The sequence below is a fragment of the Gopherus evgoodei genome, chromosome 3 (genome assembly GCF_007399415.2).
Source record: "Gopherus evgoodei ecotype Sinaloan lineage chromosome 3, rGopEvg1_v1.p, whole genome shotgun sequence".
In the NCBI taxonomy this organism is placed as follows: Eukaryota; Metazoa; Chordata; order Testudines; family Testudinidae; genus Gopherus; species Gopherus evgoodei.
Genome location: NC_044324.1, coordinates 158,328,371 through 158,356,087, shown reverse-complemented (window position 1 = coordinate 158,356,087; position 27,717 = coordinate 158,328,371). Strand labels below are relative to the sequence as shown.

Genomic DNA, 27,717 nt, shown 5'->3' with positions numbered 1-27,717 from the left:
TGAGTTTTTGCTGTGTGGGTGCACAGAAAAGGCTCTTACAGATATTATGCAGAAAGAATCAGCAAAATTTAAGCACAGCCTGGATGCGAGGACCTAGAAAGAAGGCCTAGTTGAAGATGATGCTCAAGCCTGGCCACCCAGGACACTACAGACCTGAGCAATGGGCAAGATGCTGGTGTTGTCCACAGTGATCTAGAAAGGAGACAGCAAGAAGAGCTTGCAATGGAAGAAATTAAGGGGTCAGTTTTAGCCATGTTGAGATTGATCTGACAGTTAGACATCCAAGGAGAGGTCAGAGAGGTTGATCAAGATTTTAATTTGGACAGAAGGAAACAGGTCAGTAGTAGAGAAGTAGATTTGAAAGTTGTCAGCATAGAAATAAATGGTAGCTGAATTGTTTGAGGATCAGATTACCCAGAGATAAGGTATAGAGGGAAAAGAGAAGGAGACCAAGGAGAGAACTCTGAGTAACCGTCATAGAAAAATGGAGTATGGATGAGGAGGTTCTACTTCAGGACACACAAAAGGAGTGGTTAGAGATAGTAGGAGAACCAAGAAAGGACAGAAACAAGGGAGGACAGGATTTCAGGAAGAGCATAATGGATGGTGTCAAAGGTCGCTGACAGGTCAATGAAGACGACGATAGAATATTGGTTCTGAACTTTAGCTAGGAAGAGGTCAATAAGAAACTTTGGCAAGAGCAGTATCAGTGGAGTGCAAGCAACAGCAGCTGGATTGGAGAGAGCTTAGAATGGAATTGGAGGGACAAACTCACAGACAGTGACTGCAGACAGCACATTAAAGAAGCTCAGAGATGAAAGGGAGCAGCAACATTAGTTGAAGAGGCAAATGAGGTGAAGGGTAGCCCTTTTTAGATGGGAAAGACTACAGAAAGCTTGCATTATGAGGGGAAAGAGCTAGAGAAGAGAGAGAGGTTTAGGAGACGAGTAAGGAGGGGAATGAGTAGGTGCAAAAGAGATGGGATGGAGCCACTGGGACAAGTGAAGAGGTTAGAGGAGGAGAACAGACAAGAAATTTCCTCTATGACAGGGAGAAAGAGGAGGGAATTGTAGTGAAGGTGAAGATGTACTTGTCAATTTTGTCTTGACAGAAAATCAGAGAGATCCTGTGCGGAGAAAGAAGTGGAGAGAGGAAGAGGGGAGGGTTTCAGGACTGAGTCAAATGTGGCAAAAAGGCAGCTGGGAGTGAAGGTATAGGATTCAATTAAACTCAGTTAGTATAGTTGCTTTAATTTCATTTTTGTTGTTCTCTGTATCTTATACCACATATCTTTGGAAGTAATTTAACAATGTTTAGTAATGAAGACCCTATGCACTATAAATCTCACCACTTCTCTGAAGCTGTATGATTTAGGAATACCAGCAAGGGAGAAATGGGAAATAGCCTGAAGTTAAGCGCGTCTTGCTAAAAATATAGCAACAAAAGTTAAACACTTACCTTTTTCTGTGTGGAGACGCTTAAAGGAGTCTGTCTTTGACAGGCTTGGGTCTGAGATCACTTTGGAGCCAAGCTTAACTGTCAAGTCTATTGATCGATAGCCTTGAGGGAGTTTACGGTCATATAGCAGAGTCAAAAGCTGGGCAAGTGTCATTTCAGCTGGCAAAGGCTGGCCTAAACAACACAACTGGATCATTTTCCGGACAACAATTTTATTAAAATTATTTATGATTAGGTTACTTTAGCACACCATAATGATCTCGCTCGTTCATTTATGCCACAGCTACAAATGAGAATTTAACATCCTTGGGTCCTAACAAGCCTTTACTTCCCGACCACATCAGTAAAATTTGACAGAGAACTCTTTAAGTTTAAACTTGTCCTGTCATTGCACTGATTGCATCAGTCTGGAATAGACTATTGGATACCCACATTCACAGATACAGCTCATTGGTCAAAAGTATTGGTGCCTCAATGCTCTCCATGTATTACAGAATCATCGCTTCAGGTTCCATAATTAATACTAAGTTTTGCACTTTATTATGTATGAAAAACAGCATATCCTCCCCAAGTTACAGCACTTGTTCTGAGTTAAGAATTAATTTTGAGAATTTACCATTAGTTTATTAAAATTTTAAAATGAGTCCTTTAAGAAATTTAGCACACTTAAAATAATTCAGCAAAGAGTCCTGTGGCACCTTATAGACTAACAGATGGACTCTTTGCTGTTTTTACAGATCCAGACTAACATGGCGACCCCTCTGATACTTAAAATAATGCCAGACCTTGTGTTCTGAATTAACAGAATAATACAGCCTAAAACTGCAAAGCAACAGGATTCTTAGGAGCAATTGCTCGTTCAGAGATTAGTCTTTTTAGCCAGAAACAAAAACTTTTAGAGGCCACTTCAGAGAGAAAGTTTTACCTCTTGTGTTTAGGAATTTGACATAATTTAAGGTAAGCGTTTTCTCCCTCATCATTTCTTACTGGGAAGCAGCCAGTCTAAGACCACAATAATCTCCAGTTTTAGGACTAAAAAAAGAATGGTCCTGTTGATCTTTTTCAGTGGGAAGTGGGTCTGATGACCTACCTCTTAAAGTAGAATTACTATGTAATTTATAAACTGATTGCTAAAGTTGCAGAAAGGTACAAGGCATAAACATCTAATCTCCAAGCAACTGAGAACTCCTTTCCCTGTCCAGATGTAAAATCCTATGAACAGATACACTAAGTGGAGACTGGTAAAGGTACCACTGAGATGAGTGTAACCAGATTGACTGAGGTAGGTAACCAAACTGATAATTTGATTGTTACTAAGAAGTTTACTCCATAAATCTCACAGAGAGGAAGCACTGGGTTTGAATACATATCCCATATATCTTAAATGTTTTTTCAAGCGGGTAGTTGTCTTGTGTCAAAGCTGCTTCCACTTAAGAAGCAAGCTTTCTTTCAATTGCTGAAGTTGTTTCTCCCCAGGCTGCCAGGGGACCCAATGCATCTCCTTAAAGAGTAAATGAAAGGTCTCTGTTCCCTTAGACAAGAGATACACCTCAAAACGAAGTGACAGAAAAACAAGCCTGCCGCATCTGCCAGACAGAGACAAAGTCCTGGACTTGTGGAACAGGTTCTGAATGTACAGACAGGTAGCCATCTGGGTACCAAAAATTTAGCCAGTGAGCTGCCTCAAGTAGCGTTGTGAGTGTAGTTGTTCCACAGTCCACTCCTGGCTGACAGATTGTGTATGAAAACATGTATTCATTTTACTGGTAATGAAGTTCTCAGGTTTTAAAAATAAGGAAGCATGGTTAAAGAGGTAGCCTGAGACTTGGAGACCTGGGTCCCTGCATTGCCACAGGCTTCCTGTGGGTGGCCTTGAGCAAGTCACTTGTCCCTCTATGCCTCAGTTCTCCATCTGTAAAATGATATTAATACTTCCCCTATCTCAAAGGGTGAGTAAAGGTAACTACTTTAAAAACTGTGAGGTAATCAGACACTACAGTGATTGATCATTGTGCTCATCTAATTTGATCTCCTGCATAATACAGGCCAAAGAATTTCAGAAATTCCTGTGTCAGTATCATTATCTTTCAAAAGGACACTGAATCTTAATTTTAAAAGACTTAAAGTAACGGGATCCACCAAATCCCTTGGTAGGCTGTTTCAATAGTTAGGTACCCTCACTTAAAAAATAAAATAAAATAAAAAAGTGCACTCTGTTCTCATTTTGAATTTAACTTCAATTTCCAAACTCTAGCTCTTCTTATGCCTTTGTCTGCTAGACTGAAGAACTCTCTGGAATCAGGTATCTTATCCCAGCGTAAGAACTTTGAGACTGACCAAGTCACCTCAAAGCCTTTTCTTTACCAAAGTAGACTGAACTTCTTAAGTCTCACTATAAGGACGGTTTTCCGGACCACAAGTAATTCATGTGTCTCTCCTCCCAAGGCACCCTCAATTTTTCACATTTTTTAAAAAGTGTTGACACCTGAACTGAACACATTATTCCAGTCCTGCTTTTATCAGTGTTGTTTTTCTACTAGTCTACATTCCCCATTATCCATCCAAGGATCATATTAACCCCCTTTGGCCACAGCATTACACTGGGAGCTCATGTTTGATGGACAATCCACCATGATCCCCAAGACCTTTTCAAGGCAGTGCTTTCCAGAATAGACCTCTAATCATGACATTATATTTTCCTAGTGGAATAACCTGGTATTTGGCTGTATTAACATGCATGTTTGAATAAACCCAGTTTATCAAGCAATTCAGGTCGCTTTGCCTAAATATACAGGGAATGTAGTAATTGCCATACTGGATCAGATCTGTTCCCTATCTAGCCCAGTATCATGTTTTTAACAGTGACCAGCATCAGGAAGGGGAATGAACCCTGCAGTAGGGTGATGTGAGACAATCTGTACCCCCGTGAAGATCAACTCATAATCCTTAACAGTCAGAGTCAAACCCTGAAACAGATTTTACTTTTTCCAAAAATTTTTAGCATTGACTATAATAACTGTGGATATTCTTATTTGACCTTAATCCCTAATCTCACTTCGAATCTTGACCTCAAGAGCATTTTATGGAAAGGTTCCAGTCTAACTGTGTAAAAAAGTATTTTATTTTATTTGTTGTGAATTTGTCATCTTTCAATTTAAGTGAATATCCCCCCACTCTCCCTCATTCTTGTTTTAGATGGGGAGAACAGAAGCTCTTCCCTAAACTATTTATAACTCTACATATTATCACAGCTCCTCTTACTTGTCTCCTTCCCTAAGGTAAATCTCTTCTCAATCTCTCTTCATATTAGAGTTTTCTGTACCTCTAATGATTCTCATTACTCTTCCCTAAACCCTTCATTCTGCAATATGGTGACCTGTCATCTTAATTAATTTACCACTCCACCAGTCTGTGTGCCATCTACAAACTCAAAATATTGAATAGCACATGGCTGCTTTACATATTTTTCATATGAAAATCTGGCTAAGACAAGCTATTTTAGGAAGCATAAATATTGTGGCATTCAATCAAGGACACAGACTGGCAAGTGAACTTCTCCAAAGCACTAAAAGTTGCTATCCACTTAAGAGACAAACTGGTTATAGCTGACTCTTGAATTTATCCTTGGGAGGTCAAAAACAGTGAGGCAGCTTACAAAAACTCTTGTTGCTGGGCTGCAGGGGAATCTTTTTTAATTAAAATTTGCCAGTTTAAGAGTTAGAGAATGAATTTCAAGGGAAGCCAGCATGTCCATACCTTAGTTTTTACAGCCAAGCTTTATAGACACATGAGCTGCTATAAAGCCTCACTTTCATTTGAAAGGTAGATCAGTGATAAAATGGTTATAACCCTGCAGTAAGTAGAGGTGAAAGAAGGAATGCAGATATCCATCAGCATTATACTTACTATTTAATATTACATGTGTACTTCATGTTTTTTTTTATTTTTTTGTTTTTTGTTTTTTTAAACTGAAGGGAACGTTAATTATTTTAACAGTTTAAAAACAGTTCTTGAAGTTACCTGGTAGAAGTTTATGGTATAGATGAAAAACTGGAACGCTAATGGTCTTGTTGGAAGATTCACTTCCTGAGGAAGAGCTACCTACTTTATCTGTCATCATTCTGCCTCGTCTTGATGGTGGCCGAGGAGGAGTTGATGAAACAGCTCTTTTAGACTGAGATTTCAACCCTAGTAAAGAAATGAAATGTTCAAAGTTATTTTGGTTTCAAAGGCCTCTTTAATTAACTCTTTAATAGAAGACGTTCTCATTACTAGCCACACTAATAGCAGGAATGATAACTTCCCTGCATAGAGGAAAGTAAGCAATATTAAAATTGCATATAGGTATTTAAGATTTATATCCACTATTTTATAAAAGTTCCTAGGCACCTTTGATATAATTACAAGGCTTTCCATCTCCCTGAGCCAAAAAACAGAAGATATAATCACCACTTAAAATACAAAGCCAAACTGCATTATCCTGACATCACTGACAAACACCAGCTCTTATCGTTCCATTCCTACCCTTAAAGCCTGGATATAGAAAATGGCCTAGCAGCATGCTCTGCTGCAAAAATATTCAAGCTATGTCAAATCAAAAGTGAATGGGAAAAACGTGAAGCAGCTTACAAGATATCTTGCTGTTGGGCTGGAAGGGAAACTTTTCTTAAGTTTAAGAGCTAGAGAATGAACTTCAAGGGAAGTCAGTGTACCCATGCCACAGTTTAGCTGCCAAGATTTATAGATACATGGGCTGCTGTGAAGTTTCACTTTCAACTGACAAGGTGGATCAGTAATTTCTAAATTGAGGGTCCCACTTTACAGAACACCATGCCAGTAGCTCCCTCTCTTTCACCCTGACAACCATATAACACCTTACTTGGTATTTATTTTGATTTCTAAAAGTATACAAAAAGGGTACCTGTATCACATTTTTAATAGAGCTGGAAACCAGTCAAGGACAACATGGGACCAAAGCACAGTTTATGACACAAAGTATTCTCAACAACTTTAGTACCCCACTTAATGACAAAGGTCTGAATTCAAGCAAATATCATACAGTTTTTGTGCCCTCCTGATATTGCCCTGCATCCAGAGAGACTGTTCAGTTACACTACCTGATTTTAATCAGCAAGTAATATGAAATTTCTACTCAGTAGCAGGGAATAATATCAGACAACATATAAAGACATCTCAGATTAACCAGGCTCTCCAGTACTCTAACGAAGTCTGCTGACAGATTTAGACACTAAAATTTTTTGCTTTCTGCAGAGCCATTGTAAAAGGTTCCAAGAAATTCTTAACACAAATGATCTGATTCGGCATGAAGCTTCTATCACTGGCAAGTGGTCTTCCTACCACTTCAGTTGCCATAGGTCATCAGAAGACCATGGTGATCCAGGAGGACAAAGACTGAACAAGACACTTTGGAGCCACTTCACTGGTAGCAAGAGATTAGGCTGATCAGATAGCAAGTGTGAAAAAATCGGGACGGGGTGAGGGGGGTAATAGGCATGTAATAAGGAAAAAGCCCCAAATAGCAGGACTGTCCCTATAAAATCGGGACATCTGGTCACCCTAGAAGAGACTATCAAGTCCTACCATCCACACTACAACTACAGTGGTATGTCAGAGAAACAATATTCTCTCTTGGAGCCCTCTGGAAATGCTCAGATTCTGTAAACCTCAGAGGGCAGGCCATCAAAACAGGTCCCTTTTCCAAACCTCAAATCATAGGAGACAATCATTAGCCCACGACATAGGTAAAAAAATCCTTCTATCCCAACACCAATTCCAAACAAACACTAGATCAAGAATGTGCCCAACTATGAATTGAGTCATGTAAAGCATTCCAATGGTTTATCACAATGGCCATGAAATCCTGGGAGTTCTCAGAAAAAAACCCCCAAAATAAATATGGATGGCATCGAGAACTATGATCATCACTGACTCCAACAGCACTCCAGTTGTGAAATTTAGCAGTTCAGTAGTGCAGCAGGATGACATGGATGCAAACACCAGCCCCATCTTAACTCCATGCTGGGACTTGTATACAACATGGACACACACTATTCAATCCCTTTTTGTGGCGGAAAACCTGACCTGAAGGTTGGATGCAAACAGCACATTTTATTGATCATCTGCATACTGCTAAAATATTTCTATACATGATTCACTATATACACAAGAGCCCAGTTTCACATGGTTGTGGAGACAGCTTCGAAAAAGTGAAGGGAGTGTAATCTCATTAGTATTATCTTCTAAAGTATGTGAATTGATCTATTTAGTAGTAGTAAATTCTGAAACGTACACATGGTCATCTGGTTTATTGAAACAAAATGTGGGGAGAACATACTAATGAACTGAGAAACAGGGGTACTATATTGATTGAATTTATTTATGCGTTTACTTAATGCTATGAAGTCTTTGTTTAAAAAGTTATCTGAAACTGCAACTGTTTCAAGTTTCCACCAGAGTCCTACAGATTGTGAGGATTTTGTGGCAGAACTGCAGCCTAGATTGCCATAAAGAACACTGGACCTTGGATATACTTACACATCAAGCTGCAGTTTAAGTGTGATTTACTCTATACTTTATAAATGACTTTTCATGTACTCTGGCATACCCAGAGTACACAGTATTAAAAGATGCATTTGTATATCTACAAATGTATGAAAAAATACCTATTGTAGTATCTGAGAAATAGTATGTGTCCATATAAGGATAAGTTATTTACCCTGTACAATAACTAGTTTTCTTCAAGATGTGCAGTCCCTGTCTGTATTTATTTCACTGTGGGGTATATATGCACCCCAGGAGCCTGAGACAAGAAGATTTTTGCATGTTAGTCCTTGCCTGTGCCCTTCTCCTCATGCTCTGAACGAAGGGCATAAGAGATCGTGTCAACTGACTGCCTCTCCAGTCCCTCCTTTACTGTAAATCATACATCAGGATCCAGAACAGAGGGGAACGAGGGCAGATACTGGAATACATATAGGGACCACACATCAAGAAGTCCAGTTAACGTACAAGCTAAGTAACTTCTCTTTCTTCAAGTCATGGGTATTCCACTGAGGGTGGATGACCAGCAGTATTCATTGAGAAAAAAAAAAAAATCAGGTGTGACTACCTCTGTGGTACTGATGACTGGAAGACTGCTGTGCTGAAAGATGCATCAGCTACAGAATCTTGCACTAGGGTGCAATGTCTTGTGAAGGTATAGATCGAACTCCATCTTGCTGGTTTACAGATTTCAGTATGAGCAACATGTTGAGGAGAAACTACCAATGCGTTCTTGGCTGTAGTCAAGTTGGCTCTCACACACTTTGTCATGGAGTATGCCAACCCTTAACACAGCAGAATGCAGTCTATCATGCCCTTTGAAAATCTCTGGGAAGAGACAGCATTCATTCAGCAAAGGATATTTAAAAACAAAAAGTTTGATTTCCTAAAAGATTTTGTTCTTTGCAGATAAAATGCCAGAGCTCCACACACGCTGAGAGGATGAAGTCTCTTGTCCTCATGGGTGACTTGGTTTTGGGAAGACGACAGATATGCAAATTGTTTGATTCAGATGGAAACCCGAGATTCCTTTACGAGTAAATTTGGAGTGAAGTCTTAAAATAAATTTTGTCCTCATGGAAGACAGTATATGGTGGATCAGTCATAGGGGCCCGTACCTCACTTACCCATCTAACTGAGGTAATGGTAACCAGAAAGGGAACCTTCATTGATAAAGTTTAACAGCATGAGACCAGGAGTCTGCACTTTGTTAATGCTGAGAGAACCAGATTAAGGCCTCATGATAGAGCAGAATGTCACAAGAGGGAAGTTTCTGATCAGACCTTTGAGAAATCATAGTCACAGGGTGGATGAAGATGCAATGGTTGTAAACTGGAGAATGACAGGCTGTGACAGTGTAACCATAAGGAGCTAAGGGAAAGTCTTCAATGAAATATATTCTAACATAGTGGGGAAATCAGATGCTCCTGACACCAGACAGAAAATCTCTCTCATTTAGTTACATAGCACTTCTAGTAGACTTTCCTCCTATCAAAAGGGTATGAACCACTTCAAAACATGTCCTTTCTAGGTTCAATGCCCATTGAAATACTTAGGCTGTCAGATGAAGAGAAACTGGATTAAGATGCCTGATCTTGCCCCATCCTTGGTCAGTAGATTAGGGAAGGCCTTGATATACTGATGTTTGGGAGCACTAACATCTGAAGAATATTGGGCACCAGAATTGCCTGATCCATCTGAAAGAACCACCACTTTGTCCTGCTTGATCTTCCTCAGAATCTGAGATAACGGAAAGGAAGATGTACATTAAATGCCCTGACCAAGGGATTAAAAGTGCACCTCCTCTGGAGCCCTGACCCTGAGCCCTTCTGGAACTGTACCTCATCTATTTTGTGCTCTTGGGATGCAAACAGAGCCCGAGATGGAGACTTACTCACTCACACATCCACCCCCCCATTCGACAAAACATTCTCTGAACCACTGAATTGTGAAATTCCCATTCGTGATCTTGGAGAAGTACCTGCTGAGGCTGTCTGCTAGTGTATTGTGTATCTGCAGGAGGTGTACTGCTGATAGAGTAATCTGGTATCGAATATACCAGTTGCACAGACTTATAGCTTCTATGCAAAGAGGGATGGATCTTGCTCCCCATCCTTGATGGAGAAAACTGTCATTATGCTGTCCATCACCACTTAAATGACAGGATTGTATAAGTGGTAGGAATTGCTTGCAAGCCTTGAGGACTGCTTGTAATTCAAGGAGGGTTACAGGCATCCTGAACTCTTGAGGAGTCCATGTCCCTTGAGCTGTATGGTCTTCCAGATGGTTGCCCCAGCTTAGCAAGGAGGCATCCATGAACAAAATTCTCTTGGGTGGGAAAGGAATGAAGGGGACCCCTCACACACATATACTCTCTGTTCTCCCACCAAGCTCTCCTGCTCTACAGGAGGGAGCAAGACTAAATTTATACATATTATCTTTGCTTGCCAAGTACACTGGTGGTAAGCAATGAAGGTGAAGTCTTGCAAGTGGTGTCATATAGGCACAAGACGCCATGTGACCTAGGAGGATGAGACAAGAGTGGATCAATGTCTGTCTGTGGGCTCAGTCTGATTTGCATGACAAGGTTCTTTATGGACTGGAATTGGACAGAAGTGATGAATAGGGATGTTTTGCCTGAGACACCAGGAGCAAGGTACAAGGGGAGGTAACAAGCAGATTTCATGAAACATGTAGAGTGGTACGTAAGTTGTTTGTCTCAGTCTATAAATGCCAAGGTGTCTTGCCTTAACTCATTGTGTGGCTGAGGAGACAGCAGAGACTCTCGCTGCTGACTGAGCCATTTGTTATCACTGGGCACTCGTATTAGTGTATCTGTAGCCACAGAACCAGGACGCCAGGACTGCACCTTGAGAGCAATAAATCTGGCCGATGACCTTTGTCACCGAACCGAGCCTGTGGTCTGTCTTATAAGTAACACTGAGATCTGCTGAATTAGCAGACAGCATTATCTGCTAGTGCTGATAACAGTGGAGCTTCAAAAACAGAAGCATTGAGCAGGTGTAGCAGCTTAGCAGCCTAGACAACATTACTGCGGCAAAGACATTTCAGCCTTCTACATTTAACAACATGTGGTTGTTGAGTTTTTGGGAGACATCAGCAAAAAGTCCTGTATAGAATAGTATTGCGAAGAAACTGCAAGTATGACTGGAATGTATGACATGTGTTTGCACATTTCCTTGATTTTGATGGGAAGACTAGTGTGAGAGAGATTTTGGATGAGGAGTCAGGACAAAAAGATTTTGTGGGTGAGGAGATGGTATGAGTGTATTTTCGTGAGGGGTGATGAGTGAGAGAGAGAGAGAGAGAGAGAGAGAGTGTGTGTGTGTGTGTGGGTCTGTGTGTGTGTGTATATAAAGATGATAGGTACAAGTACAGAAATTAGAAGCAGGGAACACAAGAGAGAAGGATTGTAAATTTGGGGAAGAGGTAGATAACCCAACACAGGAGAAGAAAGATGGAAAAGAAGGAGAGAACAATTATTTAATAACATAGTAATTGCTATTTAAGAGAAAAATTGAGAAAGACAAAGGGATAGATACAGAATAGTGAAAAGGGAGAGAGAAACACACAACTGGGATAAAGAACATTTTTTAAAGGTTTCACGTAATAGAAAGGAGAGAAGTAAAATGATGCAATAAAGAACCAAAAACTTTTAAAGTCAATTTAAAAAAGGGACAGAGATACAAGATGGTGCTTGTGAGAACAGAAATTTCCTTGGGGTCAGCCCTCACTGGCTATGCTGCCTCTCTCATAATTTTATCTTTTTAAATGTTGAACAAAACTTGTCGTCAAGTTTTCTTCTTCACTGGTACATATGAAAGCCTTGGTTTTTGATTCTGAAAATACAGTAACACTTTAAGGATTAAAGTGGATATTAGGATACAATTTCACTAGGAGGGTCGTGAAGCCCTGGAATGGGTTACCTAGAGAGGTGGTGGAGTCTCCATCCTTTGAGGTTTTTAAGTCCCGGCTTGACAAAGCCGTGGCTGGCATGATTTAATTGGCACTAGTCCTGCTTTGAGCAGGGGACTGGACTATATGACCTCCTGAGGTCTCTTCCAACCCTAATATTCTATGATTAGTCACACCCATCTATTCTTCCATCCCCACTACCTCTCCGACCGAAGCTGCTGCACTTCAGAGTCAGCTGAGCTGCATTTTTTTTGCATTTTTCATATCTTTTGAGTAGTGAAACAGTGGTCCAGTTCAGATATAGATGAACCTCTTAAATTGTATTTAAGATGCTGAAGTCCTGATAGGGGAGAGAGTTTGAGAAATACTGGTTTCAAGAGTCAAAAGAAACCAGTGTCCCTCCCTGAACTCATTTTCATGTCCAGGTGAAACTCTGGTAGATCAGCCATCTTCAAAAGATGGTCAGCCAAAGTGTTAAGAGAATACCATGAGTTCCTTAGAAGTTCAGTCATCAGGTCTTAAACCGCAGAACTTCAGAGCAAAATACTGCAATAACTCCTGAAGTCACCTGTTCAACTTTATATCTCTTTTACCACTGCCAACTTCTCATGTTCTAGCTACAGAGTGTACACTCCATTCCAATTTTACAAGAGAAGTTTACATGACTGATTTTAGAAGGATATGAATAAGTTTTCAGAAGGTCTAGGATTTTGGGAAAATCCTCTATATTCATGTGGAATAAAGGGTATTGGTTTTACACATACATATCTCCATCGTGACATCTTTTGCCACTACAGAACCATTTGTATTTACCATGCAAATGGTGTAAATGAAGGGTCTGGGTTTTAGGTAATCTTTAGAAATACAATACAACATGCGGGAGACATGTATTTTTACAAATAAGACTCTTTACCACAGCGTAACTCATTCGCAGTCGTGGTTGTACTGGGGCCCATCCCTTGCTGCTAAAGGTCAGTAAGCTTAATTAAGGAATATCATTGTCAACCATTTGCAGCCGTACACCTTTGGTAATAACAATGGTGGGTTTATATGAGTTGACATAATTATTTGCATTTTATGTTCAGAGGAATTGATTTTACAAAAGAGGTGAAAAGGGAAAAACCTCGCACATACCAGAGGCAACAACAACACTGTAATTGTCCTGAAATCCATTTTCTGCTTTAACTTTTTCTTTCTCTTCGTAGTTCTTTTTTTCTTTATCTTCTTTCTGTTCATTAATTAGTTTAGCTGTGATACTTGGTGTATCTGCAGGAGAAAAAAGTATGCACATATTTTATAGGTATTAAGATGTCATGTTGATTTAATTATTTTATAATTTCCTCACCCACTCACTAGACATTCATTTGGTTTCACTCAATTACCTTGCTGGCTTGGAGCCTTGAGTTCCATTTTAACTACCAAAATTATCTTAAGCTTCTTTAATAACAAAAGACCAGGCATTGACAGAGTACTGACAAGAAGTCTTGCAGCTAATTTTCCTTGGACCATTTAAAGGAACAATGCTTTGACCATCCAGGCAGAAGTTCAAGTATTTAGTTGTTTGCATTCGGGTGATATGATTAGCAAAGTTAGAAAAATCACTGCTACCAACAGAAAAGAGGAGATTAAACAAAGAAATTACTATGTTTAATTGTAGACAACTGTAGACTTAGATGATTAAGCCAACATATTTGAACCTGGATGTCATGTTGTGCATCTCAGCTGCTGAGCACTCTGTTTCCACGGAAGTCAACAGACGCTGCTGGCCCAGCATCTCTGAACAATCAGACCACTTATTTAGGTGCAGAACACTAGGTATCAGTATTAATCTACTAATGGAAGCAATTAAACAATTGTCAGTTTTCCTTTTGGTTGCACTGGATGATCTCACATTGGTAATGGATGTCATAGTGAATAAATGGCCAAATAGTCTCCTTGTCTCTACTTCCGATTGGGAAGGTGATCCAGAAAACATCAAAAAGGACAACACGTGATCATCCTCATCTCCCACTAGTCAAACGAAACATGGGCCTAGGTGTCCAACAAGTCACCATGTACTTACTGCAAGGACCCCTTTTATACCACAACCCAGATAATCTATAGCTGAGGCATGAAAGAAACAGTTTGCCTGGGGTTCTTCCCCAGATTAAATCAAGCATCTTCCCTGCTTGAAGACACAAATTGACTGATGACACCTACTCTTCCATCTGAACTAAATTTCACTTTTGATATATGGAGAGAATTACAAGACCCCTGAAACCCAGAAAAGCCCAGCTATTCTAGAGCTGCTCCAGCATGACAAGGAGCTGGGTCTCCATCAAATCCAGGCCAATTGTGGACACCCGCTGCATTTTATAATCAGGATTCTTAAGATCTCTGAATGTGCATCACTGGGTTTCTCAGAGACAACAGGCATATTAGAAACCGCATCTGGGAGGTGTATTTGTAAAGCAAAATTTGAGACTGACCCATGTTGGTATATTCTAGGATGCATTTATATTGGGTCAGTATTATAATCCTCCTAGTTGCTGGTGTTTTAAGTGTTGAGCTGAATGTCATTTCAGTCACCTAATGAGAAGGGAGTGATCAGTTGCACATGCTGATTATTTTAGCAGATGCTGCTTCCCTATCTGCAAAGACTGCCAGAAGTAGACTGAGTCACTCTTAAATGGCCCAATCGCTTCCTTTTGCATGGAGATCCTACTGCCTCTGGCATCATAGTCAATATTCTTCACAATTATGATGATTTCCAACTACTTGAAATATGGATAACCATGTAGTTACTGCTACTTAGCTCCACTGTATATATAATGGTGTAGTTTTACCCTTCTACAAAAACCATTTCCCACCCCTTTAGCTCAAACAGAAGGGCTCTTACAACTGGCAGGCCAAACAATATATTTCTTACCTTCCCTTTGGTCTAACTGGGACAGAAGAGTTAATTTAAAAGGCAAATGCAAAGAGAAAGAATTGAGCTACTGCCTTTTTAACCTCTTTGTGATGCATTAAGGCAGCCAAAGAGGTATTTGATATTATAAAAAAACAAAACAAAAGAAACTCCAAAAACAAACATGCTTCTGCTTATCATTAGATATTTAAACCTTGTCTACCCCAGTATGCTAAAATACATGGAGAAATAGGAAAATTATGACTTTATAAGAGATGACAGTTTGAGATTAATAGGCAGCAGGTTTAAAACAAACAAAAGGAAGCACTTCTTTACACAACACAGTCAAGGTTCAAATGTACTGTAGGATGCACCACATTTTTAATCACAAAGCTCCAGTGAACATATTTGATTTACTGAAATTTGTCTGGTAATAGAAGAGTCACATACCAGTAACTTCATTTATTTTAAATTGCTATACTCTGATGAAAGATGGTACATTAGTGCAATATGTTACTGGTCATCAGTATATTAAAAGACTTTTTCCAAAGTGTCCGTGCAGCACTGATTGATCACAGAAACAGAGAACACCAGATTATCAGCAGATGTAAACAAACATAGCCTCTCTGAAATGCACAAAGTCAATACAGCTACACCAGAGGATCTGACCCAAAAAGTTTGAAAATATAGACATTCCCAGAGCAATTTTAACTGAGACACTTGTACATACTGCCAAAATTACAGCTAAGTATTTGTAAATTCATACGAGTATGAAAATATGTATTTCGTATGGACACTTATGTGCAATGTGGCAGAGTTGCAACTGTTGAAGGAATTGTATCTAAATTTCCTTTGACGACTCTAAAATGTCAACAATAGCTTAGCAATACAGATGACCTACTAAAGTTTTTTTTAATATTGCGATTGTTTTTTTTTTTTTAAAAAACTTTATTGTATATATAAAATGGGCTTAAGAACTTTTTACTTTGCTTGTTTCTCTCCTTTGGAACATCAGGCTTGATTGTCCTGGTTTTGCCCAAGGACCCCTGAGAGGCCACCGTGATGTTTGTTTGTTTATTGTGAACCTTAACCTTAATTTCATGCACAAGGTCACTGAATCTTTAATAAAGATTGCACTTCTCCAAAATGTTGAACTGGTACTTGCAGTTAAATAGATATTTAATATAGAAAAGACTACTCGTAGTCTGACTGAAAATCTTGGATTTTATTTTTAGATAAAATAAATACCTCAGTCATGACCATCTTGTTTGTTGTTGTTTTTCAACTTTACTGATAACTTTCAAAATTAGTTCTCAATTTCCATTTTATAGATAAATTATTATTTATATTGCAGGTAAATATGTATGAGTATAAATTAGATTGAAAAGGATGGTATAAACACTCCACATGGACATAATTTCTGTGACGTTTAACTTGCAATAAACATTAAGCAAGTGATCACCGTAAGGAATTTTTTAAAATTCAGTTTAGGCACAGTTAAAAGGGAACTTTGAATACTGAACTCAAATATTCATAAGATTTTGAAAGTATCTCAGGAGAAAATTTGAAAATATTTTAAATATTGAAAATGTAGGCATAGTAATATATTTTGTGGCCTGGCAGCTGAAGATAAGCTTTGTACTGTTAAGTATGTCTAAGATTGCCTTCTCTAAATCTATTATGTAAAGTTGAAAGAATGGTATGTCCAATCTAAAACCGCAACAATTAGAGGAAAGCCTGTGTTATATGTTCCCAAAAAAGTAAAACTTTAATCTTTGATTACTGTCTATTTTGAAACTTTGTTACAAATATGCAGATATCACACACATATAACAGACACAATTTTCCTTAACACATTACAGAATGAAATACACAGTATTGAAACTTGCCTGACACACGGTCAAGAACCTCTGCTAATGTTGTTGAGACAGGTAAGTGAAGAGTACGGAACTTGTGTCCTGCACCATACATTGGATGTTGGATTACATGGCTGGTAGCATTAATTCTACCTTTGTACAGCTAAAAATAAATAAAAACCAGTTACTTGCAAGTATTCAGAAATAAGGCCATCAATCATGACAAGTTGTTAAACTATATTAGTAAAATCACTCTCCAGACTAAAAGAAATTTTTTTTGAAAGTATGCCAACTTGATAAGATGGTAAGGTAAAATGATGTATCACAAATTTAAAAAAAAATTTACACTGCTGCAAAAACCTGTTTTTGTTTACCACTCAGAAAATAAACCAATGTAGTTCTTTGTTTTTATTTTTAAGTTCAGCACAAGACCCTCTCTCATCATTGTCAGTGTGCACGCACCTGATACGTTAGGTACTTGGGTTTAATTTCTTTTTGAAAGTAAAAGGAAATCTCATCCCCCCCACCCCCCAAAAGCTTTGCACAGAGGTGGTTACTACTCTTGAAAAATCAACAGAAAAAAAAAGTTGAAGATCACATACCATGTATAAGTAATCAAATCTAGTTAGCGAAGTAATTCTAGATTTAGCAATTGGTACTTTGGTTTTATAATACAAAAACCACTAAAGTTATTTTAAAATAACTGAAAATAGCACCTCTCAACCCAAATTACCTCCCCTATTTAAATTCATGTCTGATTTCTTTAGTTAAAAAATTTTAATTGCTTTTTACCCCTCCTAGCTTTCCAAAATCCTCCCTGCCCTGCACATAGAGAAAGTTATTATTCTGTTACTTCTTGCTCATCAACAGAATTGTTTACTAAAACTCAAAGGCAGGGACAGTTTATTCCTGTGCAACCCAGTCAAAAGCAGAGGGGTTGGATGGGTGTCACTAGGGCAAAATTTAGTCAAAACTAATTTTTTATGACATCTGAGAACTCTGTAGTGTTTAAAGGGTGCATCGCTGTAGAATATTTCCTGTTCTGAAGATCTACCCTTTACAGTAAATGCCATTTCTGATCAGATTACTCTACCCACCCAGTTAGAGCTAACTTACACACTGCTCCAGGTAGTTTAGGTGAAAAGATATAAATGTGCAACCCAATCTTTTAAAAGATTCTGTATATTGCAAATATATTTTAATTGTTCTGTGCACATCCAGATTATGCTAGGATTTTTTCTTCAGATGTTTGAGATTGAGTAAAAAGAAATAAAGCTATATCCCAAGAACTATGGAGTCCAAGTCAAGTGCCAAAAACAATGAGTTTAGGTAATCAACTTGTAACCATGGAAAAACAGGATCCAGGTTTCTGTAAGAAATCAGAGCCCTTTCCCCGACTTTGGAGTTTCAGGCCTGGTCTACACTACGCGTTTAAACCGATTTTAGCAGCGTACCCATCCATACCACGAGGCCCTTTATAATGATATAAAGGGCTCTTTAAATTGGCTTCCCGACGAGAGGAGTAGCGCTAAAATCGGTATTACCATTACGGATTAGGGTTAGTGTGGCTGCAAATCGACGGTATTGGCCTCCGGGCGGTATCCCACAGTGCACCACTGTGACCACTCTGGATAGCAGTGGCCAGGTAAACAGGAAAAGCCCGCGAAATTTTGATTTTCATTTCCTGTTTGCCCAGCGTGGAGCTCTGATCAGCACGGGTTGCAATGCAGTCCCAAATCCAAAAAGAGCTCCAGCATGGACCGTACGGGAGACACTGGATCTGACCGCTGTATGGGGAGACAAATCTGTTCTATTAGAGCTCCGTTATGGAAAACGAAATGCCAAAGCGTTTGAAAAAAAAAAATCTACAGGCTACACAGTGCTGCGTGACAAGCGTAACGGGAAGCCAGAGACTCAAAATGGAGGCTCATGGAGGGAGGGAGGGGGTACTGAGGACTCCAGCTATCCCACAGTCCACAGCAGTCTCCGAAAAGTATTTGCATTCTTGGCTGAACTCCCAATGCCTGTATGTTCAAACACATTGTCCGGCATGGTTCAGGGAATAGCTAGTCAATTCACTCCCTCCCCCCCCACGTGAAAGAAAAGAGAAAGAAATTGTTTGACTTCTTTCAATGTCACCCTATATCTATTGAACGCTGCTGGTAGACGCGATGCTGCAGCAGTGAAGAGCAGTATCTGCTCCTCTCCCCTCCCCGGTGGCAGACAGTGCAGTAGGACTGGTCACCATCCTTCTTATGAACCCGTGAGTGCTCCTGGCTGGCTTTGGGGGGGGGGGGGGGGAGGGCAAAAGATTTTTCTTGCAAATAAATTCTCTTCCTACTAAACTCTAATGTCTATACTACTTTTTCTTGTATGTTTTCACTGCTTCTACTGGCAGTCTCAATTGCCACCACTTCTTTCAATATCAGGCAACCAAAATTAAATTTATACAATGATGTTTGCTAATCAGTGAACATTAATCATTCATTGATCAGCTTTCAATTTACTACAGTTAGAATCTGAGTGAACCATCTAATGAATTCAACACAACACTGAAAATTAAGTGCTAAATAAATTCATAAGACATGTTATCAGACATCCCTAAAGAGGTTCCAGATTCTAGCAAACAGAGACCCTCTAAAAGTTTGTAACTCCACTCACTTCTCTGATAACTGATTCAATCCAGAAACCTCATCTCTCCAAACAACAATGATTCCACCAATTCCCCTTCCATCCCAGGCATTCTATAACTTGTTGTGTCAGATAGAAGTGGAATTACTTGCGGTTCTTTTAAATGTTACATTTATGTAAATATGTCAGAGTGATATAAAGCAAATTAAAAATCTAGAAAAAGCCGTTTATCCTCTCCCCACATCCACCAAACAGAATAGTTATCACTATTCTGCAATAAATACAGTAAAGAAAGTGGTCATTGCTTGCTAAAAAAGCAGAATCAACTGTGAAAATGTAAAAATAGTGTGCAGTCAGATCGAATTGACATACATAATGTAAATACACATAGGACCTACTGGACATGGGGACTGAAGAAACATTGTCACTTTTTCATCCTCCAGCATCAACTGCAAAAATAGCCTTCTAATAAACCCTGAAATGTTTCCAGATGTTGGGAAGTTCCCTCGTTGAGGAGACGACTGGAACAATTCACAGAGAACCTGCAAATGCAAGATTAGATAAAATTTTAGAATATGGACTGTGCACAAACCTGTAAAATATAGCTCTGCATTACCATTAATAGCGCAGCATGGCCGTTAACTTTTAAGATTTGCCGCTATTTATTTTTCAGATTAGTGTTTAAATGATCTCATCTTCAATTTATCACCAGAGGAGGATAAATGGTTACCTATGAACAAATTACCAAGAGCAAAAAAAATTAAAACTGAATTAAGAGTAAAAAAACAAAAAGCAGCATAGGAGTCAATATAATAATTCAAGTTTATATTTAAGGCAATATTCTGAAAAACAAAGGCTAGCTGACAAAAATATAGAGAGGGAAAATCAATCTTGACTAGGTGTTGTATCAAAAACGTGAAAAGTAATTTTTTGCTTTACGGAGGAATTTCATTATACTTGGGTGAAGTTCTTCTCTGGAAATGGCCTCTTCTTACACAATTTATCTGATCCTAGTTTGTATTCAGACTTAATTTACAGATAAAAATTAAGGCTTTTTTTTTTTTAAATGTTTTCCTCCTGTTGGCACTGCAGAGCTAACGGCTAGCAGGACATGAACTACAGCAGATGTTTCTTTGAAGCATCACCTTGTAAGGGCAACCACTGCTTATAAGCAATATTTCCCCTGGGAACACTTTCCTTACTGTGAATTGTCTACACTCCCCATAATAGCAACAGCCACTTAGGTGCAAGACAGTAAAAAGGGCACCAGCATGTTGCTACTAAAGAGCATCTGGTGCAATTCCATTCTTCTCAATATGTTAACAGAATTCCAAATGCAAGGCCACATTCTACTCTCTGTTACCTGTGCAGCAATCAACTGCACTGAAAGCAATAAAGTTGCTCAAGCATCTCTGCAAGCAAAGTTTTTTTAATAATGAGAGACAAAATACAACCAGTTTTATCTTTGGATTCCAGATTAAGAGTGCACAATTGGACAAATCTGATCTGAAATACATCACCAAGGTGTCATTCTTATAGAGTTAGCAAAACAGGAAATGTACTTTAATGTAAGTGACAAAACAGGGACCCATGCGGCATACTGAATATTGTACTAGTGGGCAGAAGAATTAATCTCTCTTCCATCAAACAAAACCCAAAATGTGCTAATATTTCATGATGCAAAACCGTCTCCATTAAATGGCATATTAAAGAATCAGATCTACAAATAAAAAAATATATATACTGCAGAATTTACAGTGACATCCCTTAATCATCCAATATGCTATTTTTTTCCTGTGTAAAATTTAAGCCACAAAAGCTTATGTTCTCAAATCTTGTACCAACTAAATTTTCCACTTAAAAATAATAAGAGTTACAGATTAAGGTTTTGCTCTTTTACCTGTGCCATCAGCCTCTGGTTATTAGGATGGCAGGAGATACACTGTAAGAAGAATGCAACGGTTGCATTTTCAATTGCGGTCCTTTGCTGAGTGGTCAGTCCTGTTCCTGCCGTTGAAGAAAGCAAAGTAGATCTTGCACTGGTCTGTTGCGCTACCACACTGTGTCCTCCAGAAGTAGCACCAGAATGGCACAACAGAAATAAAAGTGCTGTCCACAGTGGATTGACTTCAGAACCACCCAACCAATCCTTCATGATGTGGCTGTTACCAACTTCTGTCAAAAACCTGAGTACAGGAGCAACTAGGTCTGCCGTGATAGGCATTTTATTAAAGTGCTGTGGAACATGATGTCTCCTGAGTCTATCCTGGGTAATATCCACAGACTGAGAAGTGCAGTCAGAGCTGGAAGTATGGTTAAAGCAGAAACTAGCAAGGCTTCTTACAAGGAGAGAGGGCAAACCTGAGTCCAATAATTGCTTGATAGCTTCGGGAGACTGAGATGAGGCAGCAAGGGTAGCCAAGTGAGACTCTGTTAGTGCAAGAGGTGCTTGTGCGTTTTTAGAGTCATCTGTTAAAGATGAACTAAGGTCCTGTTTTTTACTGTCATCCGTCATAGACAGTCTATGTTGACACTGCATTGGAGGAGGGGTAATACCCATCCAGCCCATGAGTAAGGAAAAATAATTTGGGTGGATGTGGCACATTGAGCAAAGCAAACTATCAACAGCTTTCTTCAAAACCATGTTGCAGGGAAGAGACATAGACCAGTTAAAGAGTGACCTAGAGGAGAAGAGGGAAAAAGAAAAAAAAAAAAGTCACACCAAAACAAAAATTTGCCACTCGTTTTCCCTTTTACCTTGTTAGTCAAAAGTTAATAGAAATGTTTTCCAAAGATACTATAAATGAGTTTCATTATGCTACTACATTCAGAGGTTTGTAGAACTTTTTTTAATTAACAAATTTCTGAGAATGTTAGCCTACTTGATATCACAGCATAATCTGGACACTGCATAAAAATCACTATATTTAAATTTATTTCATTAGGATATATTTAATGCAGCTATTACCTAGTAGATTGAAGAGGAGGGCTGTAAATCAAGAGACCCAAGTCATGCAACTGTACCATCTACTTCATGCAACCTTGAACAAACTGTGACCTCAATAACGCAACACATAAATATGGGGATAAGGTAACCCACCTTTGTGAAGAACTTTGCAATTAAGCAGTTTAAACATCTCAAAGTATTTTAGTAAGTTCCCAGGACATTTTATAACTCTCTCTATTCAAGCACCATCTAAACAACTTCTAGGATAGAAGAATGAAAAATAGTGTAACGTAGATTTAGCGTAATGAAGTTTTCTACGTACCCCTACTCTCAGTGCTCTTCTGAAGAAAATTACAATTGAAGATAGGGTACAATTTAATAAAATTAAACCTATATAATTATTCTTCTAGAACCACTCAAAAGAATGCATATCCTTTGACTGCAGACAAACTACAGAAGAGCCGCTTTTAATGGTGAAGGAAGTCAATGGGACTTATGCTCCTAAATTACTCATCCACTTTTGAAAATGCCATTAGTACACCACTGGACTGTATCACTAATTACTTACATAATTTATTTCAAAGTAGACAAATTATTTAAAAAAAAAAAAAGCATAGCTGAGTTTCATTATCTCTCATACTATAGCCTAAAGTGATCTGACTCTCCACACAGGTAGATATACTCTAGATCCCATTTCAGTACTAGCATTTCAGATCTTATTGGGTAGGGATAATTTCAAAGACCTACAAACTGAAATTAGAGCCCACTTTTACTCCTGTCATAGATGGAGGATTCATTTCATGTCTACCCTGAAAGATGATACATGCAATTAGGTGTCAGATATCTAAGGGAAAAACACTGTTCAACTAGTAGCCTGCATAACATGTGGCTGAGTGAGATTTTACAATCATTTTTCCTCTTTGATCACCAATCCTATGCCTGTTAAACAGTCACTACAAAGTTCTGTCCATCTGAAATGCTCTAGGCAATTTCATAATAAATGAAAAGAAGAGAAAGTATCCCTTTCCATCTAGATTGATTGGTGCCTCAAAAATAAAAGTAGTATCTATGCACCAAAATAAAAACATTAAAATGAAAAGGAGAGAAGAGGGGGAAAAAAAACAAACTGAAACAAACAAACAAAAAAAGAATCACAGGAGAAATTTCGGAGAAAAAGTAAAGGCTTGATGAAAAACAACCAAATTAAAATAAATATTTTAGAAAAATAAACGAAAATATAAAGATGACAGATTATATTAATCCAAAATTATTTGTCATGAGATCCATTTTGTACTTTAAAATGGTGGTGGTATTGTTGACTTTTCTCCTTAATATTTCAGATTTATGGTACCAGTTACTAGAGAAACACACTCTCACTATCCTGTGCCATGACAATTGAAATCAGAACTAATCATCTTGATAACAGTTCAGAGATTTCAATGTGTGGTGAGTAAAGGCAATATGCTCTTAACAGAGGAAAGGTTCAATTACAGGACTCGCTTTTCTGTTAATCCAGACTAAGTCTGTTGGCATTACAGAAGAGCTTTATACAATGCCCTGTGCATTGAGGCTTATGTATGAGGATGATTGTGGGGAGATTTATGGGCAGATTTACCTGGACTGAGTCTATTTAGTTATGCTGACATTAGTCAATATATGAGAAAATGACTTAACTTATAGTTAGGGCCTTACCAAATTCACAGTCATAGGATTTTAAAAATCATAAATTTCACAGTTTCAGATACTTAAATGTGAAATTTCACAGTATTATGGCCATGGGGTTCCCCACCCAAAAAGGAATTATGGGGGGAATCACAGTATTGCCACCCTTACTTCTGAGCCGCTTCTGGCCATAGCGCCGCCTTCAGAGCCGGGTAGCTGGAGATCAGCAGCTACTGACTGGGCGCCTGACTCTGAAGGCAGCACCGCCGCCAACAACAGTGAGGGTGGCACAATATGGGGGGGTCCTTACTTCTTCTGGGATTGGGAGGGCTGGCCTTATAGGTGAGTGAGTGCCCAGGGTGCCGTGGTTGAGGGGCAAAGGGATCCATGGTCACCTCCCCGACTCTCACACGGACACACACACACACACACAACCAGCCCAAGGCACCTTTAACTCCCAAGTACTGGGGTGCTGGGCCCAGAGCCAGGGAAGGGCATAGCTGTGGGTGCCCTGGCTGAGGGCTCCTATCGTATGTCAGGATCTAACTGCTGGTCCTGGACGGGCTAGTGAGGGACAGGACTTCCTCTTTCCCTGCAGAGGCCACTCCTGGGGCCATGTCAGATTCAGCTCCAGGAACCTCCCCCAGCTGCAGGAAGCTCTGCAGCTGCTAAGAGCCTAGCTCTGAAGGCAGCGCCACTGTCAGCAGCAGTGCAAAAATAAGGATGGCATGGTATAGTGACTAGGAGAACCAGGCAGAGGAAAAGATGGGCCAGTAATGGAGAAATAGAACTCAGGAACAGGTTTGCTGAGTTGGAAAATGAAGATGGAGCACAGCAGGCTGCTGAAGGAGAGAGGGCAAGGAAAAAGAGACGAGCAGCTAGTCCTGCAGAAGGAGGGAAGGAGTCAATGGAGGCGACACCAAGTATGAGGCCTAGGAGGATTGTAAGGGTGAATACAAAACGAGAGGAATTGCGGCCAGCTGGTGTGGGCGATAGACTGGAGAATCACACTGTCGCCAGGAAAAGGCAATTCTACGTGATTGGAGACTCTTTACTGAGAAGAATAGACAGGCCTGTAACTAGACCTGATCGGGGGAACAGAAGGGTGTGCTGTCTGCCAGGGGCTAAGATACAGGATGTGGACCTGAGGCTGAATAGGATCCTAGCGGGAGCGGGAAAGAATCCGTTGATTGTCCTTCATGTGGGAACGAATGATAAGGCTAGTTACTCGCTGGACTGTATCAAGGAGGACCATGCCAGGCTGGGGAAGACGCTCAAAGAAATCGAGGCTCAGGTGATCTTCAGTGGGATTCTGCCGGTTCCTAGAGCAGGGCGACGAAGGAGTGACAAGATTATGGCGATCAACAAATGGCTCAGGCATTGGTGTTATAAGGAGGGCTTTGGGATGTACGGTCACTGGGAAGTGTTTACGGATAGACGACTGTTCGCCCAGGATGGACTTCACCTAAGTAAGGAGGGAAATAGAATTCTAGGATGGAGGCTCGCCGACCTCATCAAGAGAGCTTTAAACTAGGAAGTTGGGGGAGATGTTCAGGAGATCTCCACGCCGGAATATAACCTGGAGAGGGAAGTAAACAAAGTGAGAGGGGATATCCTTGCAGACCAAAGAATTGATCCAAGGAGGAATAGTGGAGTAGAAACCAGAGTAACGGGTGATGCTGGTGGTAGAAGGTCTGTGCACCACAAGGGAAAGAATGTCACTGACGCCAAATGCCAAAAATTAAAATGTCTGTACACTAATCCGAGGAGCCTAGGTAACAAGATGGAGGAACTGGAGCTACTGGTGCAGGAAATGAAACTGGATATTATAGGGATAACCGAAACCTGGTGGAATAGTACTCATGACTGGAGTACAGGTATTGAAGGCTATGTGCTGTTTAGAAAAGACAGGAAGAAAGGCAAAGGTGGTGGAGTAGCCTTGTATATCAATGATGTGATTAACTGTAATGAAATAAGAAGCGATGGAATGGATAAGACAGAGTCTGTCTGGGCAAAAATCACACTGGGTAAAAAAAGCAACTAGAGCTTCCTCTGAGATAGTGCTCGGGGTGTGCTATAGACCGCCGGGATCTGATTGGGATATGGATAGAGACCTCTTTAATGTCTTTAATGAAGTAAACACAAAGGGGAAATGTGTGATTATGGGAGACTTCAACTTCCCGGATATAGACTGGAGGACGAGTGCTTGCAAGAATAATAGGGGTCAGATTTTTCTGGATGTGATAGCGGATGGATTTCTTCATCAAGTAGTTGAAGTACCTATGAGAGGGGATGCCATTTTAGATTTGGTTTTGGTGAGCAGTGAGGACCTCATTGAAGAAATGGTGGTAGGGGATAACCTTGGTTCGAGTGATCATGAGCTGATCCAGTTCAAACTAGATGGAAGGATAAACAAATGTAGATCTGGGATTAGGGTTTTCGACTTCTCGAGGGCTAATTTTAAAGAGTTAAGAAAATTAGTTAGAGAAGTGGATTGGACGGAGGAACTTGTGGATTTAAATGCGGAGGAGGCCTGGAATTACTTTAAGTCACAGCTGCAGAAATTGTCGGAAGTCTGCATCCCAAGAAAGGGGAAAAAAACCATGGGCAGGAGCTGTAGGCCAAGCTGGATGAGCAAGCAACTCAGAGAGGGGATTAGAAAAAAGCAGAAAGCTTACAGGGAGTGGAAGAAAGGCGGGATTAGCAAGGGAAGCTACCTTGGTGAGGTCAGAACATGTAGGGATAAAGTGAGGAAGGCTAAAAGCCGCATTGAACTGGACCTTGCAAAGGAAATCAAAACCAATAGTAAAAGGTTCTACAGCCACATAAATAAGAAGAAAACAAAGAAAGAAGAAGTGGGGCCGCTATACACTGAGGATGGAATGGAGGTTAAGGATAACCTAGGCATGGCCCAATATCTAAATAAGTACTTTGCCTCAGTTTTTAATAAGACTAGTGAGGAGTTTTGCGATGATGGAGGGATGATAAACGGGAATGTGGATATGGAAGTGGATATTACCGCAACTGAGGTAGAGGCCAAACTTGAACAGCTTAATGGGACAAAATTGGAGGGCCCGGACAATCTCCATCCGAGGATATTAAAGGAACTAGCGCATGAAATTGCGAGCCCGTTAGCGAGAATTTTTAAGCAATCGATAAATTCGGGGGTTGTGCCGTATGACTGGAGGATTGCAAACGTAGTTCCTATTTTTAAAAAAGGGAATAAAAGTGATCCGGGTAATTATAGGCCTGTTAGCTTGACGTCTGTAGTATGTAAGGTCTTGGAAAAAATTTTAAGGGAGAAAGTAGTTAAGGACATAGAGGTCAATGGTAATTGGGACGAATTGCAACATGGATTTACTAAAGGTAGATCGTGCCAAACCAATCTGATCTCCTTCTTTGAGAAGGTGAAGGATTACTTAGATCAAGGAAATGCGGTAGATCTAATTTACCTCGATTTCTGTAAGGCGTTTGACACGGTTCCGCATGGGGAACTGTTAGTTAAATCGGAAAAGATGGGGATGAATATGAAAGTTGTAAGGTGGATAAGGAACTGGTTAAAGGGGAGACTCCAGCGGGTCGTATTGAAGGGTGAACTGTCAGGCTGGAAGGAGGTCACTAGTGGAGTCCCTCAAGGATCGGTTTTGGGACCGATCTTATTTAACCTTTTTATTACTGACCTTGGCACAAAGAGCGGAAATGTGCTAATAAAGTTTGCGGATGACACAAAGCTGGGGGGTATTGCTAACACGGAGAAGGACAGGGATACTATTCAAGAA

At 39.8% G+C, this 27,717-nt stretch overlaps 1 protein-coding gene across 1 annotated transcript in view; it reads right to left on the bottom strand.

Annotated features, from left to right (window-relative positions):
- The window catches only part of BIRC6 (baculoviral IAP repeat containing 6), a 338,471-nt gene that overhangs the window by 140,796 nt on the left and 169,958 nt on the right, over positions 1-27,717 (bottom strand). Inside the window, 6 exon segments of the mRNA XM_030557127.1 lie at positions 1,459-1,632; positions 5,479-5,646; positions 13,090-13,221; positions 16,732-16,861; positions 19,728-19,871; positions 21,230-22,010. Coding sequence (XP_030412987.1) covers positions 1,459-1,632; positions 5,479-5,646; positions 13,090-13,221; positions 16,732-16,861; positions 19,728-19,871; positions 21,230-22,010 — 1,529 coding nt within the window.